Here is a 17,394-nt window from a genome sequence, read left to right on the forward strand (position 1 = left end):
AAATCTAAAAATCTAAAAATCTAAAAATCCAAAAATCTAAAAATCTAAAAATCAGAAAATTTAAAAGTCTCAAAATCTTACAATCTTAAAATCTTAAAATCTTAAAATCTTTAAATCTAAAAATTTAAAAATCTTGAAATTTAAAATTCTTGAAATCTAAAAATCTAAAAATCTAAAAATCCAAAAATCTAAAAATGTAAAAATCCAAAAATCTAAAAATCTAAACATCTAAAAATTTAAAAATCTAAAAATCTAAAAATCTTAAAATCTCAAAATTTAAAAATCTAAAAATCTAAAAATCTAAAAATCTAAAAATCTACAGATCTAAAAATCTAAAAATCTAAAAATCTAAAAATCTAAAAATCTTAAAATCTTAAAATCTAAAAATCTAAAAATCTGAAAATCTGAAAATCTAAAAATCTAAAAATCTAAATATCTAAAAATCTAAAAATCTAAAAATCTAAAAATCTAAAATTCTAAACATCTAAAAATTTAAAAATCTAAAGATCTAAAAATCCAAAAATTTAAAAAACTAAAAATTTTAAAAACTAAAAATCCAAAAATCTAAAAATCTAAAAATCTAAAAATCTAAAAATCTAAAAATCTAAAAATCTAAAAATCTAAAAATCTAAAAATCTAAAAATCTAAAAATCTAAAAATCTAAAAATCTAAAAATCTAAAAATCTAAAATCTAAAAATCTAAAAATCTAAAAATCTAAAATCTAAAAATCTATAAATCTGAAATACAAAAATCTAAAAATCTAAAAATCTAAAAATTTAAAAATCCAAAAATCTTATAATCTAAAAATCAAAAAATCTAAAAATCTAATAATCTAAAAATTTAAAATCTAAAATTCTAAAAAACTTTAAATCTTCAAATCTAAAATCTAAAAATCTAAAAATACAAAAATTTAAAAATCTTAAAATTTAAAAAATCGAAAGATCTAAAATTCAAGAAAATTTAAAAGTCTCAAAATCTTACAATCTAAAAATCTTAAAATCTAAAAATCTTCAACTTTAAAAAATCTAAAATATTAAAATTTAAAAATCTTGAAATCTAAAATCTAAAAATTTAAAAAAAACTAAATATTTTGAAATTTAAAAATCTAAAAATCCAATAATCCAAAAATCTAAAAATCTAAAAATCTAAAAATCCAAAAATCTGAAAATTTTAAAATACAAGGATTTAAAAATTTTAAAATCTAAAAATACAAAAATCTAAAAAATTCAAGATTTACAAATCTACAAATCTAAAAATCTAAAAATACAAAAATTTAAAAATCTAGAAATTTTAAAATCTAAAAGTTAAAAAATTTAAAAGTCTAAAAATCTAAAAATTCAAAAATCTAAAAATTTAAAAATCTAAGAATCTAAAAACCTTAAAATTAAAAAATCGATAGATCTAAAAATCTAAAAATCTAAAAAATCTAAAAATCTAAAAATCTGAAAATTTAAAAATCTAAAAATCTAAAAATTTGAAAAAAAATCTTGAAATTTAGAAATATAAAAATTTAGAAATCGAAAAATTTGAAAATCTAAAAATCTAAAAATCCAAAAATTAAAAAACCTAAAAATCTAAAATTTTTAAAAACAAAAATCTTAAAATCTAAAAATCCAAAAATCTAAAAATCTAAAAATCTCAAAATGCAAAAATCTAGAAGCCTAAATATCTAAAAAGTTAAAAATTTAAAAATCTAAAAATCTTAAAATCTAAAAATATAAAATTTAAAAATCTAAAAATTTAAAAATCTAAAAATTTAAAAATCTAAAAATCTAAAAATCTAAAAATCTAAAAATCTAAAAATTTAAAAATCTAAAAATTTAAAAATCTTAATCTTAATCTTAAAATCTAAAAATCTTAAAATCTAAAAATCTAAAAATCTAAATATCTAAAAATACATAAATCTAAAGATCCAAAATCAAAAAAAATTGAAAATCTAAAAATCTACAAATCTAAAAATCTAAAAATCCAAAAATCCAAAAATTTAAAAATCTAAAAATTTAAAAATCGAAATATCTAAAAATCAGAAAATTTAAAAGTCTCAAAATCTTACAATCTTAAAATCTTAAAATCTTAAAATCTTTAAATCTAAAAATTTAAAAATCTTGAAATTTAAAATTCTTGAAATCTAAAAATCTAAAAATCTAAAAATCCAAAAATCTAAAAATGTAAAAATCCAAAAATCTAAAAATCTAAACATCTAAAAATTTAAAAATCTAAAAATCTAAAAATTTAAAAATCTAACAATCTAAAAATCTAAAAAAAAACTAAAAAACTTAAAATCTTAAAAATTAAAAATCCAAAAATCTGAAAATCTCAAAATCTAAAAATCTAAAAGTCTAAAAATTTAAAAATCTAAAAAATCTAAAAATCTTAAAATACAAAGTCTAAAAATCCAAAAATCTAATAATTTTAAAATCCAAAAATCTACAAATCTAAAAATCTAAATATCCAAAAATTTAAAAATCTTAAAATTTAAAAATCGAGAGATCTAAAATTCAGAAAATTTAAGAGTCTCAAAATCTTACAATCTAAAAATCTTAAAATCTAAAAATCTTCAACTCTAAAAATCTAAAAATATTAAAATTTAAAAATCTTGAAATCTAAAAATCTAAAAATCTAAAAATTAAAAAAAAAACTAAAAATCTAGAAATTTTAAAATCTAAAAATTTAAAAATCTAAAAATCCAATAATCCAAAAATCTAAAAATCTAAAAATCTAAAAATCCAAAAATCTAAAAATCTAAAAATACAAAGTTTTGAAAATTTTAAAATCTAAAAATACAAAAATCTAAAAAATTCGAGATTTACAAATCTACAAATCTAAAAATCTAAAAATACAAAAATTTAAAAATCTAAAAATCTAAAAATCTAAAAGTTAAAAAATTTGAAAGTCTAAAAATCTAAAAATCTGAAAATCTGAAAATCTAAAAATCTAGAATTCTAAGAATCTAAAAATTGAAAACCTAAAAGTTTTAAAATCTAAACAATCTAAATATTTAAAAATCTCAAAATCTTAAAATTTTAAAATATAAAACTTTCAAACGCTCAAACCTGGCTTAAGGCCTGAGCTAGGGGAAGAAATATCTGAGGAACAAATCAACCCCATCAAGAACTTCAATTTCTGCATAGCTTCACCATGGTCGAAGTTCCGCTGTCTCTGAAATAGATTTGACCTTTCCATTCAAGTCAAATCCATCTGGTCTACTTTCATACTATCCAGCCCAATACCGGCTGTCAGAACTCCCCGCAGTAAAACCGAAGATGACGATAGTGATGATAATGACAGTTGTTACAAAGAATGAATCCAATCAAAATCCAGCTGACGACTGCGACGCGACAACGGCAACGACGACGACATTGGAAGCGTTCCGATCAGAGACACCTAAAAGAGCAACGATGCGATGATGTCCGCTGCACTGACTGTACGTTCCCCTCTGATGTGGTGCATTCCGCCCACATTCCGCAGTCGCCGCACGTCCGCATTGCATCCATCCAGCGCGCCGGGCGAAACAAACCATCCCAATTGTGTCGAGTGTAGACGAAGACGACGCTCCGAAATATGTCTCTGATGTGGATTCCGTGGCTGCTGCTGGTGACGGCAACGCTGCTGATGGCAAAAGGAGGCAGTGCGCTCTCTATCTTCAGATTGCCATTGTAGTAGATGGGTACGATTGAATTGAAGAATGGCGCATTTTGTCGCACAATATGACACTAAGTAAGTGGGTTCATCAAATTGCTACAATGTGACTCGAGTAGTGGAAATGATCATGAGAACCGTGTCACTCTCCTTTGTATGGGGCTCTTGTGGTAGGGACTCGAAAGGAAGACATTTGCTAACCAATAGCCGATTATGCATTGATATCTCGCATTCCTTTTGGCATAAGCTGAGCCAGAACCAATCCCATATTTTGTGTCTTGGGACACTTCCACAGTGATTGGCGGAGATTTTTGTGCTGCCCATTTCATCATTGGATTCCATGAAGCTTTGAAAATATTGTCGAACGATGTTTTAGCGAATGTCAGTAGAATCTGTCAAATGTACATTTTGCGTTGAAGACATAGGTACATTAGTCATTGTGATTACAAATAGTCTGAATTGTCAAAATGAGAATTTTTGTCTATCAATTGATAATGGCCCTGCAGCAGAAATTCCTTCCAAAAAATATCAATAAATGTACGAACGATTCACCTTATAACAACATTTTAAGGGGACTCAATGTCTACTAGGTGGGGCCCTCCTTAGTCGTGCGGTAAGAATCGCGGCTACAAAGACCATGCTGAGGGTGGCTTGGTTCTATTCCCGGTGCCGGTCTAGGCAATTTTCGCATTGGAAATTGTCTCGACTTCCCTGGGCATAAAAGTATCATCGTGTTAGCCTCATGATATACGAATGCAAAAATGGTAACTTGGCTTAGAAACCTCGCAGTTAATAACTGTGGAAGTGCTTAATGAACACTACGCTGCGAGGCGGCTCTGTCCCAGTGTGGGGATGTAATGCCAATAAAAAGAAGAAGAATGTCTACTAGAAATACAAAATAATCTACAAATATGCGGTCTTGATCAGTATAGGATCATTTTGATGCCGTGCCAGATGCAGTGTCCATATTATTAACATACATTAGGCTGCCAGCCTTTGGGATTAGTTTCCTTGGCTCTGTGAACCAATCTCAATCCGCAGCAGAACTCAGAGAAAAAGTCAATCCCATCAGCGGAAAGCGTCAAATATTTCCGCTTGAAAGCAGTGTTTACCCAGTGAGCGGGACTGTTCCAAGCTCAACTCACGCGAATAAACGCCTGCACATGCTCTACCTTCGAGTAGGGAGCCATCAATATAACAAACGACCTACTTCTATCCAAATAGCCAGATGTCCACTTGTCCCACGAGGGGAATTGTGTTGAAAATGTCCTATAAGGAAAACAAGGAAAGCAAGGTAAATTTTGTCCCACTTATGGTTATAAGCGGAAACAACGAAGTGTGTGTAGAACTGCGGTTTACAGGATTTTCTTCCATAAAACCGAGTACCCACAACCGGTATGTACAAGAAAATGCTTCTTGTTTGAGATGTATGTGTAGTGGGGCCACGCCGAAGACAACTTCGAGAGCAGCCGTAAGAGTTGAATACAACGCACCAGTCATTACTATTAGGCACAAAATTGGTCGTACAACAGTTGTGTAAATCCATTTGGTATATTTGGATTTAAGACTCCAAGTTTTACCAAAGATTCGTCGGCATTGGCCGAAAGCCATACACGCCTTTTTGATTCTGAACTCAATGTTAGAAGTTCAGGAAAGCTTTGAATCGAGAATTAGATCCACATACTTTACCTGATCAGCTATATTTGTTTTAGAATCAAAAGGATGTAATGGACGAATACCATTACGGTTGCGTTTTTCCGTGAAAAGAACAATAGATGTTTTATTCGGATAAACCGAAAGGCCATATTGACGACATCAACTTTTGAAGAGCGTTTTGCATCAGATCAAATAAGACAGTAATGCACAAACCCATTATCAATGTTAGATAGTCGTCGGCAAATCCATGGGTAGGAAAACTGCCATTATTGGGTAATCTCAATAGCGTATCTGCAACGATATTCCACAAAAGTAGAGATAATACTACCCCTTGAGGGCATCCGCAGACAGTTAATTTTCTAATCGCTGCTTGATGTAACGTAGAGTAGAGATGTCAGTTTTTGAGCATCTGGTGAATCCATTTTTATATTATATTAGGTAGCCCATGACAACGTGCGGATTCCTATATTGCATCAAAAGACACGTTGTCAAAAGCACTCTCAATATCTAAGAAAGCACCCAAGCAAGGGTGCTTTTGAGCGAATGCTTTCTTGATACCGTAGAAAACCTTGTGTAGAAGAGTCACGCTTACGATAGACTTTCCACATTGGTTAGCATGTTGATTAACTTGAAGAGGCATGTTTGCCAAACAGTCGTAACGAACGTTCTAAGCATTTTAGAAGAAAGGTTATTTTTCGGATAACTTTACAGTGATATCTCGCCAGGATATGGGCAAACATCTAGTAGCAAAACTGCATACCAAAAGCATTATCAAAACATGTTTGATATGCTCAAAACCTCTATGAAGTAGAACTGCATAAATCCCATCTTCCCCTGGCACTTTTGAGGAAGCAAAATCGTTAAGTGCCCATTGAATTTATTCAGTAGTTATGATTCTACGAGCTTGATCCCAAGACCCATAGCTACATATCGATACATCCAGGGAAGTGCGTATCAAATAAGTGCTCTAACGATTCTTCATCAGGAGTGTAGTCGCCATTTGGCTTGCGAAATTCGCCAGCTTGGAAATTCTTGGATGTCGCAAGAATTTTATTTAATCGACTAGCTTCACTCATTTGCACAAAGGGTTTTCCAACCGGATCGTTCAGCAGATCGGCAAGCCTTCTGAATCCGTCCCTGCTGAATGGCGTATGTTCCAACTCCTTCTACACTGCTTCTTGAGCTTAGCCAAATCGGAATTCCACCACAGGGTTCCTCTTGAGGTTTTTAAAGAACGCGAAGGGTAAGCTTCTTCAAAAGCTTCCACGATGTGCAACGTTGGAGTATCAACTGTATCGTCCAAGTCGGTAGGAGTTTCTATGGATGGTAGATATTCATGAAATTTGGTGGAGAGCTACTCTGTATAAAGATCCCAGTTGGTTGAACGAGGATTTGTTGAACGCAAGGTCTCTGTATAAACTCTCTAGTCAGGGACAGAAAAAGTCATTTCAACTACACTCAAACAGCTGACATCCAACACACAATCAAGTTGCTAGTCCTTCACGAATTTGAATGTGCGAAGAATAGGACGGCATGTGCACGAACAGCAGCAAGCGTCGACTCTCAGTGTCAGCGTTGTTTTGTGCGGTGTCAAAATGAATCATCAGCTTGGCATATTGATATTCAATTTGAAATCTCAAAATATGAATATCATTTCATACTGCGGTGCATGGATTCATCATTTTGAAGTCAGATTCTAAAATATATGCATCTGTTCAGTATATAAAGAAAAACAATCATCATTTATCGGTACAAATTTACCGCAATTCAAAATATTCATTTCAGCCCCGTTAGATATTCATTTTTTACGCTCGATTATCAATCGGCTATTGAAGATCGGGCGGTAAATTTATTATGGAAGTTTGACAGCATGCTGCGAGATGTTCGTGCCCGCATCGCCGAGCTTCTGATCAAAACAAACACGAATCAATGACGAAGCTGCCTACTGAACATCAATGCAAGTGATAGTAAAACGAAGATTTCCGTCCTTGTCTCTAGTGGTAAGCCATGAAGGTTTTGTAAAAAAAGTTCTGTTAAATGCATGTGTAGATACTAGAGACATTCTAATATATACCTACACTAGAGCCGCTTTTTACGCGGGTTGTTCAGGTAGTTCAGGTAGGTTCTAGACCAACATTTGAAAAGGGCGTAACAGCCAAAATTTATTCCTTCTGATTCTTCGTCCACATATAAAGCTATATATGTGGACAAAGAATCAGAAGGAATAAATTTTGGCTGTTACGCCCTTTTCAAATGTTGGTCTAGGGTTTAAAATGTTGTGAAAATTGAGGCGAACCACGAAACCATTTGTGTAAAAAAAGCGACGCCATTGGGACGTCAGAAAGCCCAGCAGCTTTAAAGTCAGCAGCATCCACTTCAAAGCCCTGGAATGCATTTAGTAACTCCAAAAATTGAAGGTGTAGAAAGTAGATGCCAATTTTTGTTGCGTTTGCTAATGATGCTAATGATCGTCATAAAGCCATACATCAAGAAGTTTCTTATTTAAATCTGTTCTTGGATAAAGATTCGTTAACTGGTAGAACTTGAAACGAAACCAAAAAACTTCAATAACAAACATGTTCGCTGTTTAAATATTTGGTCCTGTAATTGCGCAGCATGATACTCCGCTAAACAGTTACTTAATCCAAACAAGCATCCCTTTCCTGCGTGCCTAATCGATATTTTCCGAACCAGGGGGAGACAAATGAGACTGACACAAGTAACGATTGCAGCAGATAGAGCGTAACGCAATCACGGGAGAATAATGGGTTCGCTTCCGGAGCTTTTCTGTCTGCCACGTTGATGGCCCAAACGGAGCAGGGCAACCAACAGGGACGGGCGCACACTGACTGGATTGTAGATATGTGGAAGTAAGCCAACGAAATCGGCGGAGAAGGAAGCGTGCGAACGATAAACGGTGGGTAATTTATCAGAAAGGAAGCATCAACATGTTTATTTACATAGACACACCAGATAAGAAAGTGCACAGGAAAACTAGGGATTGTTGGCACAGGAGCTGTCTGAAGCCGGTTTCACGTACCATATAGGTGACTTCATGTACACTTGAACGGATGAAAATTGAGAAAATTTTCAGGCAAAAAAACGAAAGACAACAACACTGGGCTCTTGCCACACTGCATCTTGCCAAGGACGATGAAAACCCAAGCTCTAGGATCCGCAGACGCAAATAGGGGTTGGAGGAAGAAAAATCCATTTTTTTCCCTCCACTGTCACCATTCGCTGCAGTGAGTCATCAATATTGCAAATTGAATTGTAAATCAAGTTTGCGATGATCTGAAAGTTGATTAATTTTAAAAGGAATTAAACGGATCACACGTTGTTATCGGATTGCTCGAACGCTGCGTCACCGGGATATTTGGCGTCACTTGAATGTCACACGGTGATGGGGAGCTTTTTTTAGCTGATTGATTGAGGGTTATTTGTTGGGAAAATTGAATTATGCCTCACATTTGTGTCATTTGCAGTATAAAATATGATTAGAAGATTAGTCAATATTTTCTACCATTTGTTTTTCTTTTTAAACTAAACATCAAGATCTGACGTCAAAAGAAATGTGATTTTACATTAAATTCCATTTTTATGGAATGATGTCATATGAATATTGCAGCAAAGCAAATTCTGCGACTATAGTCGCGAAGATTCAATCTCTTCAATTTGAAAACAAAAATCTCCACTCTATAATTTTTGATTTTGCATTTCAAAATAGTGTGAATTAAATATTCCATGGATGTCCTACCAACAAGTCAGTTTATTATAATACTTCTTTATTCAACATACGCAATTTCCGATATCTTAATTCAAGATCGTATTTATTCGTTTAACGTTTTTTCATGTGAATCCACGAAAAGATTCTATAACAAAGTTATTCATTAACGCGGATACCTCAACATCTTAAGTTCACTCCAATCTACAAATATTAATTTATCGTTTTCGATGTTTCTTTACAGCCGACGAGGAATACCTGAGGTTTCAGGGAAACGAATCGATGATTGACTACTTCAAGCTGGTTCTTCGGGATGCCACCAGCAACAGCCTTCTGGTGGGAGCAAGGTGAGTTTTAAATTTTAGACCAGCAGAGATAGTTTTGGTTTTTGTTTATCATGAGTATTATGAATTGGAATCAGAAAACAATATGCGTGATAAGTACATACATGTGTTGTCCGAATCCACATTTTGGTCCCAGAGCCCCAATATTCATATAATAAGCTATGCCAGAACCAACAATATATGCACTGACAAACGATACCCGATTAGTTCCCAGATATCTGGTCATCTGTGAAAGCTCATGCCAATCCAAAATTGCCGGGCCAGACATATTGATCCCAACTCCAGCAGGCACCTGTCCGTCCGCTTGTTTCTGTTAGGTCCCATTCCCTTTCATCTTTCCCAAGTGCTGATTTGGCCATTCATATCATATCGGGAGCGACAGCAACCCTTGTTGGAAGGACGTGTCCCCGGTTCGCGCACATAAGCCCATCGATCTAGTTAGTCCCACAGCCGCAAAACGGGAGACACATAACATAAAATCAATATTGCCGATGCTGTGATGCTGATGTGTACCGATATGCTCCTCTTCCCGGTTACCACTCTCTGGTGGCAGTTCCTGGTACGAGCAACTGTCGACGTGGCGTAGTACTCCAAATCCAATAAATAATTCAGCCATATTATTGATCAAATAACCCCACAGGAGTTTGACACATCAGAATTAGCCATAATTTGCCTTTGGAATATTAATCACCTAATGAATGCGGCTCCACGTATTTTTGCCTTTCAGCCAGAGGCACCCAAACTCTGTATAATAATTAGGAGAGCACGATTTCACCGGAAGATAAGAGGAAACTCTGGAATCATACAATCAGTAGATAATTTAATCATTAGACGCGGCCTAACGACGTGTTTAGTGAATTTGGGAGTTTGGATTTTTCACTCTTAAAAAGGTTTTCAGATTAGTGTACCCTATGGTGGGATGGTAGATTTTAAAACAGAAATCTGTATAAAATTTTGGCACATAAAAAATTTTAAAAATGTGATACTATTATTTGTATTGAAATTTTACAATTGTATTATTCCAATACAGTACCTGTCTGAAAAACTTTAATTATTACAGAATCTGTAAGTTCCCAAGATCGTACCGGTTGCTGATTGGATGAACATAATTGATAACTTCGATCGGCGTTATCACATTTTCAAAAAGGGAGTTTGTTGTTATCTTAGCCATGTTCATTTCATTCATTTATTTAGTCTACATCTAAACAGATAACACTGTATCAACAATTTGACGCCACAATGCACGGTTCGAGGCCGCATCTCTCCATCCTCGGATACGCCCCACGCTCGCCAAGTCGTTCTGCACCTGGTCTGCCCATCTCGCTCGCTGCGCTCCACGCCGTCTCGTACCTGCCGGATCGGAAGCGAACACCATCTTTGCAGGGTTGCTGTCCGGCATTCTTGCAACATGTCCTGCCCATCGTACCCTTCCGACTTTAGCTACCTTCTGGATACTGGGTTCGCCAGCGTAGAGTTGGGCGAGCTCATGGTTCATTCTTCGCCGCCACACACCGTCTTCTTGCACACCGCCAAAGATGGTCCTAAGCACCCGTCTCCTCGAATACTCCGAGTGCTTGCAAGTCCTCCTCGAGCATTGTCCATGTTTCATGTCCGTAGAGGACAACCGGTCTTATGAGCGCCTTGTACATGACACATTTGGTGCGGTGGCGAATCTTTTTCGACCGCCAGTTTCTTCTGGAGCCCGTAGTAGGCCCGACTTCCACAGATGATGCGCCTTCGTATTTCACGACTAACGTTGTTGTCAGCCGTTAGCAAGGATCCGAGGTAGACGAATTCTCGACCACCTCGAAGGTATCCCCGTCTATCGTAACACTGCTTCCCAGGCGGGCCCTGTCGCGCTCGGTTCCGCCCACAAGCATGTACTTTGTGTTTGACGCATTCACCACCAGTCCAACTTTTGTTGCTTCACGTTTCAGGCGGGTGTACAGTTCTGCCACCCTAGCATATGTTCGGCCGACAATGTCCATGTCAACCGCGAAGCAAATAAATTGACTGGATCTGTTGAAAAATCGTACCCCGGCTGCTACACCCGACTCTCCGCATGACACCTTCTTGCGCAATGTAGAACAACAGGCTGAAAGTCCACTGCCTTGTCTTAGTCCCCGGCGTGGCGCGATTCTAACGAACTGGAATGTTCGCCACAGTTTTGCACACCATCCACCGTTGCTTTGATCAGTCTGGTAAGCTTCCCGGGAAGCTGTTCTCGTCCATAATTTTCCGCTGGCTCTACGCGGTCTATACTGTCGTATGCCGCCTTGAAATCAACGAACAGATGGTGCGTTGGGACCTGGTATTCACGGCATTTTTGAAGGATTTGCCGTACAGTAAAGATCTGGTCCGTTGTCGAGCGGCCGGTCTTAGCCATGGGTAATTAAATTGAAATTTATGACAGAATTCAAAAGTTTTTTTTTTGATTTTTTGAGTGAAATTAATTAATGCTAGACTGCAAATGATTTATGCATGATTCTTAAGGGTTATACTAATTTAGAATACTCGATTTGAAGCATTGTTAACCAACTTTTTATCCATTTCACTGAAGAATTCATCTAATTCCGAGTAAAAACTTTTTTCTGATAGTACGTAGCATCTTTTATTACGAATAATGGAGGAAATAAACGAGATAACATGATCTTTTTTAAAATATGTTATTCGGCTGATTTTGCAAAAAAAAAAATATTCCGAAGAACGAACCACCACCTCGTCAAAGCAACCGACTGAGTGAACAACAAGGCAGTCGCAATGCAATTGTCACATCCTATCCTAGTGCTCTTTGTACATTCTAGACAGCAGAAAGAAAATGTAATGTAATGTTTCTACAGTACATTTAGATGCAACATTGTGTTAAAAATTGTGTAACAAAACACGCATTTTTTTTAAACATTATTTGAGTACAAGCTTCCCGGAATCTAAAACAAAATTGAATCGGGTTTTCAATGGCACATCATTCAATACGGAAGCAACGCACAAGTGTCATATTTATTATTTCACGCATGCTGTGACACAACCAAGCTGAAATAAAAAAGACGACAGTTGTGCGTTGCTTCCGCAGTTAACAAATGTGGAATTTCTTAATGCATACAAACGTGCACATTCTCTCAAACTCGTTAAATCCCAAGGTGTCTCACAATCAGATTTTGGTCTTTTTTATGTTTTGAATAGTGATATTTCACTAAATTAGATTCTATGGTGCGGTTCCAAAAAAATTCTTCAATGTGTGTCGTCAATATCCGAATGACATGATAAGTAGTGTTTTATCAAAACCTTAAAAATATTTATGCTATTAAGCCCATAAGATTACGAGAATTACCAAATGCATGTCACAATAGTCATAATGAAATGTTATATCTGGACCAAATTTTGAAAAGAGCGTAACAGCCAAAATGCAATAATTCCCGTTGTTTATCTATACATATAGCTAGAAATACATGAGCATGAGCATGAGCATGATTGACCGCCCACAGTTGCTCCTCCGTTATTGCCAGGTCAGCTGTAATTACACAGAGAACCAACAGATGATGTTTGGGACTAACATCATCCTCAGTAATGTAAGAACTGGTGACCCAAATATTAAGCAATACCAGCGCCGGCCGTGTCCGAATGCAGGTCAATTAAGGAATGGGTAGGAGAATGTTGACGTGATACTCGCTTTGATGGAAGCCGTCGAGTCATCTGCACTTCCACGAGAAATCACTGGGATGTTGGATACATGGGCAGGTACTGTAGCAGGGTTCGTTTTGGTAAACGGTTTGCCGTGTGTAGCGTGTATTTGATGAAGTTTAAACAAAAACACAATCGAACGCGCACTAATTAATCGACTAATCAACCGCACAGAGCAGAACAAAATATTTCGATGATCGCACGATCGCTCTGCGTACTAATACAAACACGATAGACCACGCACTTAATTTTTATTTGTTAATTAATTTAATTACCCGCACAACGCAGAGCCAAATATATCAATGATCGTGCGGTCGTTCTGCTTATTAGAAGAAACACGATCGGACGCGCACCAATATTTCATTTGCTAATTAATTACACCTGGTTCTTTTTTTACACGGGTGGGTTTTAGCTGATTACGACCTTCAGCGTTGATAAAACTATGATTTAACCCAATGAAAAAATTCACAAAAAATCAAAGAAAATTCAGGTGGTATTTCAAAAGTTGTAAAAAATCAGGTTAACCGGGAAATTAAATAATACCAATCGTGTAAAAAAAATATTGGGTGTAATGCACCTATACAAAGCAGAACAACATATTTCGAAGATCGCGTGATCATTCTGAATTTGTAAATTAAATTACTCGTTCGCACAACACAGAACAAAACAATTTTGGTGAAGTTGTTCTGAGGCGCCAGATCATCCCTACTATTAGGGGATGGTCCCCCAGTGCATATAAGCGAAAAACTCTCACGCAAACCAGAAGTAGAAAAAAAAGTAGCTAGCTGTGTATAATGGTTATTTATTTTCGTGTGGATTTATCAATCGAATTATAGAGGAAACGAAAAAAAGATGAGTACTAAAGTTAAATCAAACACCAATGATGTTCATTGAGGAACATTGATTTGAATAAATATTATTAATTGTTTCCAATGATATGCATGTATTTATACGCGAATATTGAGCATTATCTCTCGGATTCTCAGTTATTTCCTCACTTAAATACTACCTTTTTTTGTGTAAACAGGAATAAACATATACTCATAGCATGAAGTAAAGTGGACTAGAACATGAACAGGTGTTTGGAATTCAGGACCCAGGTTTGTCGTAAAACTTTTTATGATTTCTTTAATTGTTCATCCATCGTGAGGGATAAACAATCAATCGCTCCAAAAGTGAGCAGAGTGTTGCCTACTAGAGACCGAAGAATACTTCTGCATCTCCACAATTTACCACGGAAAGGAAGTTGCATTAATTGGGTCGGGCAATCAGCAATAACATAGATCAGGATTCACCATGGAAAGTGATGTGACCTATGCAACTTTTATACAAAAGTATTAGCATTTCCCTATCTTGTTCAATTGTTCATCCCTTGAGAAGACAAACAATCAACCGCTCAAAACGAGCAATTGATCATTTTAATTTTGGATTAAGCGCCAGCGTTATTATTTCTTTAACGTAAGGAAAGTAGAAAAAATTGGGATTGAAATTAAAAATAAGGAAATATTCACGGTTGCTCAACCACATCGATAGTAATCTTGATTGGGTTGTTTCTAGTTATTACTTTAAACAAGACTTGAATCTTTGTTTTTTTAATTGGTACTGTTAATTGGTACTGAGCATATTTTTTATTTCCAAGCGTTTATATTTATGTACAATAATGGGTCTGGGGGGGTTGAGAATGGGTCAGCGCTCTCACCCCCGGCAGTCTGGATGTCGTAAAGATCAAAATCGTTCAAAAAGGTCTTTTATGTTTTGGTCTTCCCGCCCTCCAGATGCATTAAATCTATTCTGCAAAGCAGCTACAATGGTTGAAACAATGTCTCACTCTCACCCCCATTTGACCCATTGTCACCCCGACGACGGTATATAACAACAATGTAATTCACTTTATAACCATTCATCTCAACAGTTATGATAAAGAATAATTTAGAAAAATCCGCATCAATAACTGTTATTTGATCGAATAATATTATTATACTAATAGAGTAAACGAAAAGCTAAAAACTTATGAGTTGGAATAAGATTAAAAATCTTTAAAAATAAAAATTAAACAAAATTTTAAGGAAATGGATATTAGATTGCGGTACAAAAATAAAAATAAAAACAAAAAGTCTTCTCTTTTAATCTTGAGCTCAATAATATAACTAATGCTGGAATAAAGTTACTTATACCGTCACGCATAACCGTCCCATGCTCCAAAGAATCCCAGCAGACGCTGAGATGAAACCTGCGTACGACCGAAGTAAAGCTGTTTGACAAAACCATCCAGATAATAATATAACTGAAATTAATGTTGATGTGTTTTTTATACAAAGGGACAAAATATGATGCCTTAACTGCAAATCCAAAGAGGTTTGACTCCTTCAGATCCTGTTCCTCAGATGGTTAAATTGAGTAAACCAAATCGCGTTAATCATTTTCGTTCAACAAAACCAGGCCGATAGTTTTTCTTGAAATATTTTTAACGCGACCATCACGTGTTAACAGGACGCTCGGCAAATCACATATTATCCAGAATACAGTGTTATCAAATTCAAGGTGATAAATTATACAAATTAGGAAACTTGAAAAATTGTGACACTTGAAATTTTTTTTTTTTTTGCTGTTACGTCCTTTTCAAATGTTGGTCTAGTATATTCAAGTATTGGTCTAAATATTAAGTGTCATGCGAAAACAACGAGATGATATATTTAGTAATACAAATATTGTAATTCCTTTACAAACTTTTATGTTTACAGCGTTAATTGATGTAATTGAATCATAATTTTGGAAGGGCTCAATCATAAATCACGTATAATCATATCAATTTATTATGTAACCAATCTGTTTTTTACGACGTGGTTTTTAGTGATGGTATTCAACTTTTTCCTATACTTTTTCAGCTGAGGAGAAGGTTGACCCTCAGGTCTTTTTTCTTACTCTTTTTCCATTGTTGGCATTTCATCCCCCACTAATACATTTGCCACCTTGCAGCTTAGTGTTCATTGAGCACTTACAAAGTAATTTATTCTCTTCGATGATTTAAAACTAAGTTACTATTTCTGCATTCGCATATCACGACGATACTGATACAGGATGATACTCCATGCACAGAGAAGTCGAGAAAATTTTGCTGACTGCGTATACAAACCAGCTACCATCAGCCTGGTGTCGCATTGTACCCGCACATTTTACCGCTGGACGAAGCAACCAACCAATGCTTGTAGTTGCGCATGAAAAGTTTGACGTTACAATGGTTGGTCCGTAGATCTGAACTCCAAGGAGTTCTTGGACGATCCACAAACCTTTAAATTGATAATAACCACCCAACGTGTTTCTATTGACGAGAATGAGGCAATTTTGCTTTAAACTACACTACACTACAAACTACGTTAGTCGTAACGCTGGTTGATTCGTAGGTTCATATTCCATGGAGTGCTTGAATGGCATACTAATTTGGCAATGACAAAAAACCTAAAGTGTTTTCTTAAGCCGCAAAGGGGCTTACTACGACGTTCACCGTTACGCTGGTTGATCCGGTTGATCTAGACTCCAAGAAGTTCTTTCATACATCGTAAAATTGATGACAAACATCCTAGTGTATTTCCATTTACCAGAATGTAGCTATTTTATACGAAGCTACACATGCGACGTTCGTCATTACATTATTTGATCCGTAAGTCTACGCCCCTTGGAATTTTGGACGACCTGAAGCCCTGAAAGTTATGATAAGCCACCCAGCGTGTTTTCATAGACCAGAATCAGACTATTTCACTTATAGCTAAAAATGAAACGTTCGTCATTAGGCTTGTTGATCCGTAGGTCTGTATTACAAAGAGTTCTTGGACGATCCTTAAATCTTTGAAATGATGATGAACACCTCAGCATGTTTCCGTAGACCAGAATAAGGCTATTCCGCTTGAAGTGACATATGCGACGTCTATCGTCTATCTGGCTGATCCGTAGTTCTATACTCAAGGAGTCTCGAACCACCACGGAAACGTTTCTTGTCTTCTAAATCCTTCACATGCCACCATATGCCATAATATCTAGAGACCAATATTTGAAAATGGCGTAAGAGCACGAATTTATTCTTTCCGATTCCTTGTCTGCATATATGTAGACGAAGAAGCAGAAGGAAGAAATGTTGGCTGTTAAGCCCTATTCAAATGTTGGTCTAGATGTCTTCAAAAACCTTCACATACCAAATTTGGTCCATTTGCTTCATTAGTTCTCTCTTCTCTCTTATTCATTTTTTGTACGAGTGCCGAGTGCTCTTCCAGAGGGGGAGGGGTCTCGAACTACCACAGAAACGTTTCTTGTCTTTGGAAACCAAAAATTGGTCCATTTAGCAATGCGTAACGCTTCTA

At 35.5% G+C, this 17,394-nt stretch overlaps 1 protein-coding gene across 3 annotated transcripts in view; it reads left to right on the plus strand.

The window, feature by feature from the left end:
• The window catches only part of LOC134211975 (semaphorin-1A), a 597,712-nt gene that overhangs the window by 361,729 nt on the left and 218,589 nt on the right, over window positions 1–17,394 (plus strand). For all 3 annotated transcript variants that reach the window (XM_062689410.1, XM_062689412.1, XM_062689411.1), the window contains exon 3: window positions 9,265–9,367. In XM_062689410.1, the coding sequence (XP_062545394.1) occupies window positions 9,265–9,367 (103 nt within the window). The remainder of the gene's footprint in view (window positions 1–9,264; window positions 9,368–17,394) is intronic.

This window comes from Armigeres subalbatus, chromosome 2 (assembly GCF_024139115.2).
Source record: "Armigeres subalbatus isolate Guangzhou_Male chromosome 2, GZ_Asu_2, whole genome shotgun sequence".
NCBI classification, from domain to species: Eukaryota; Metazoa; Arthropoda; class Insecta; order Diptera; family Culicidae; genus Armigeres; species Armigeres subalbatus.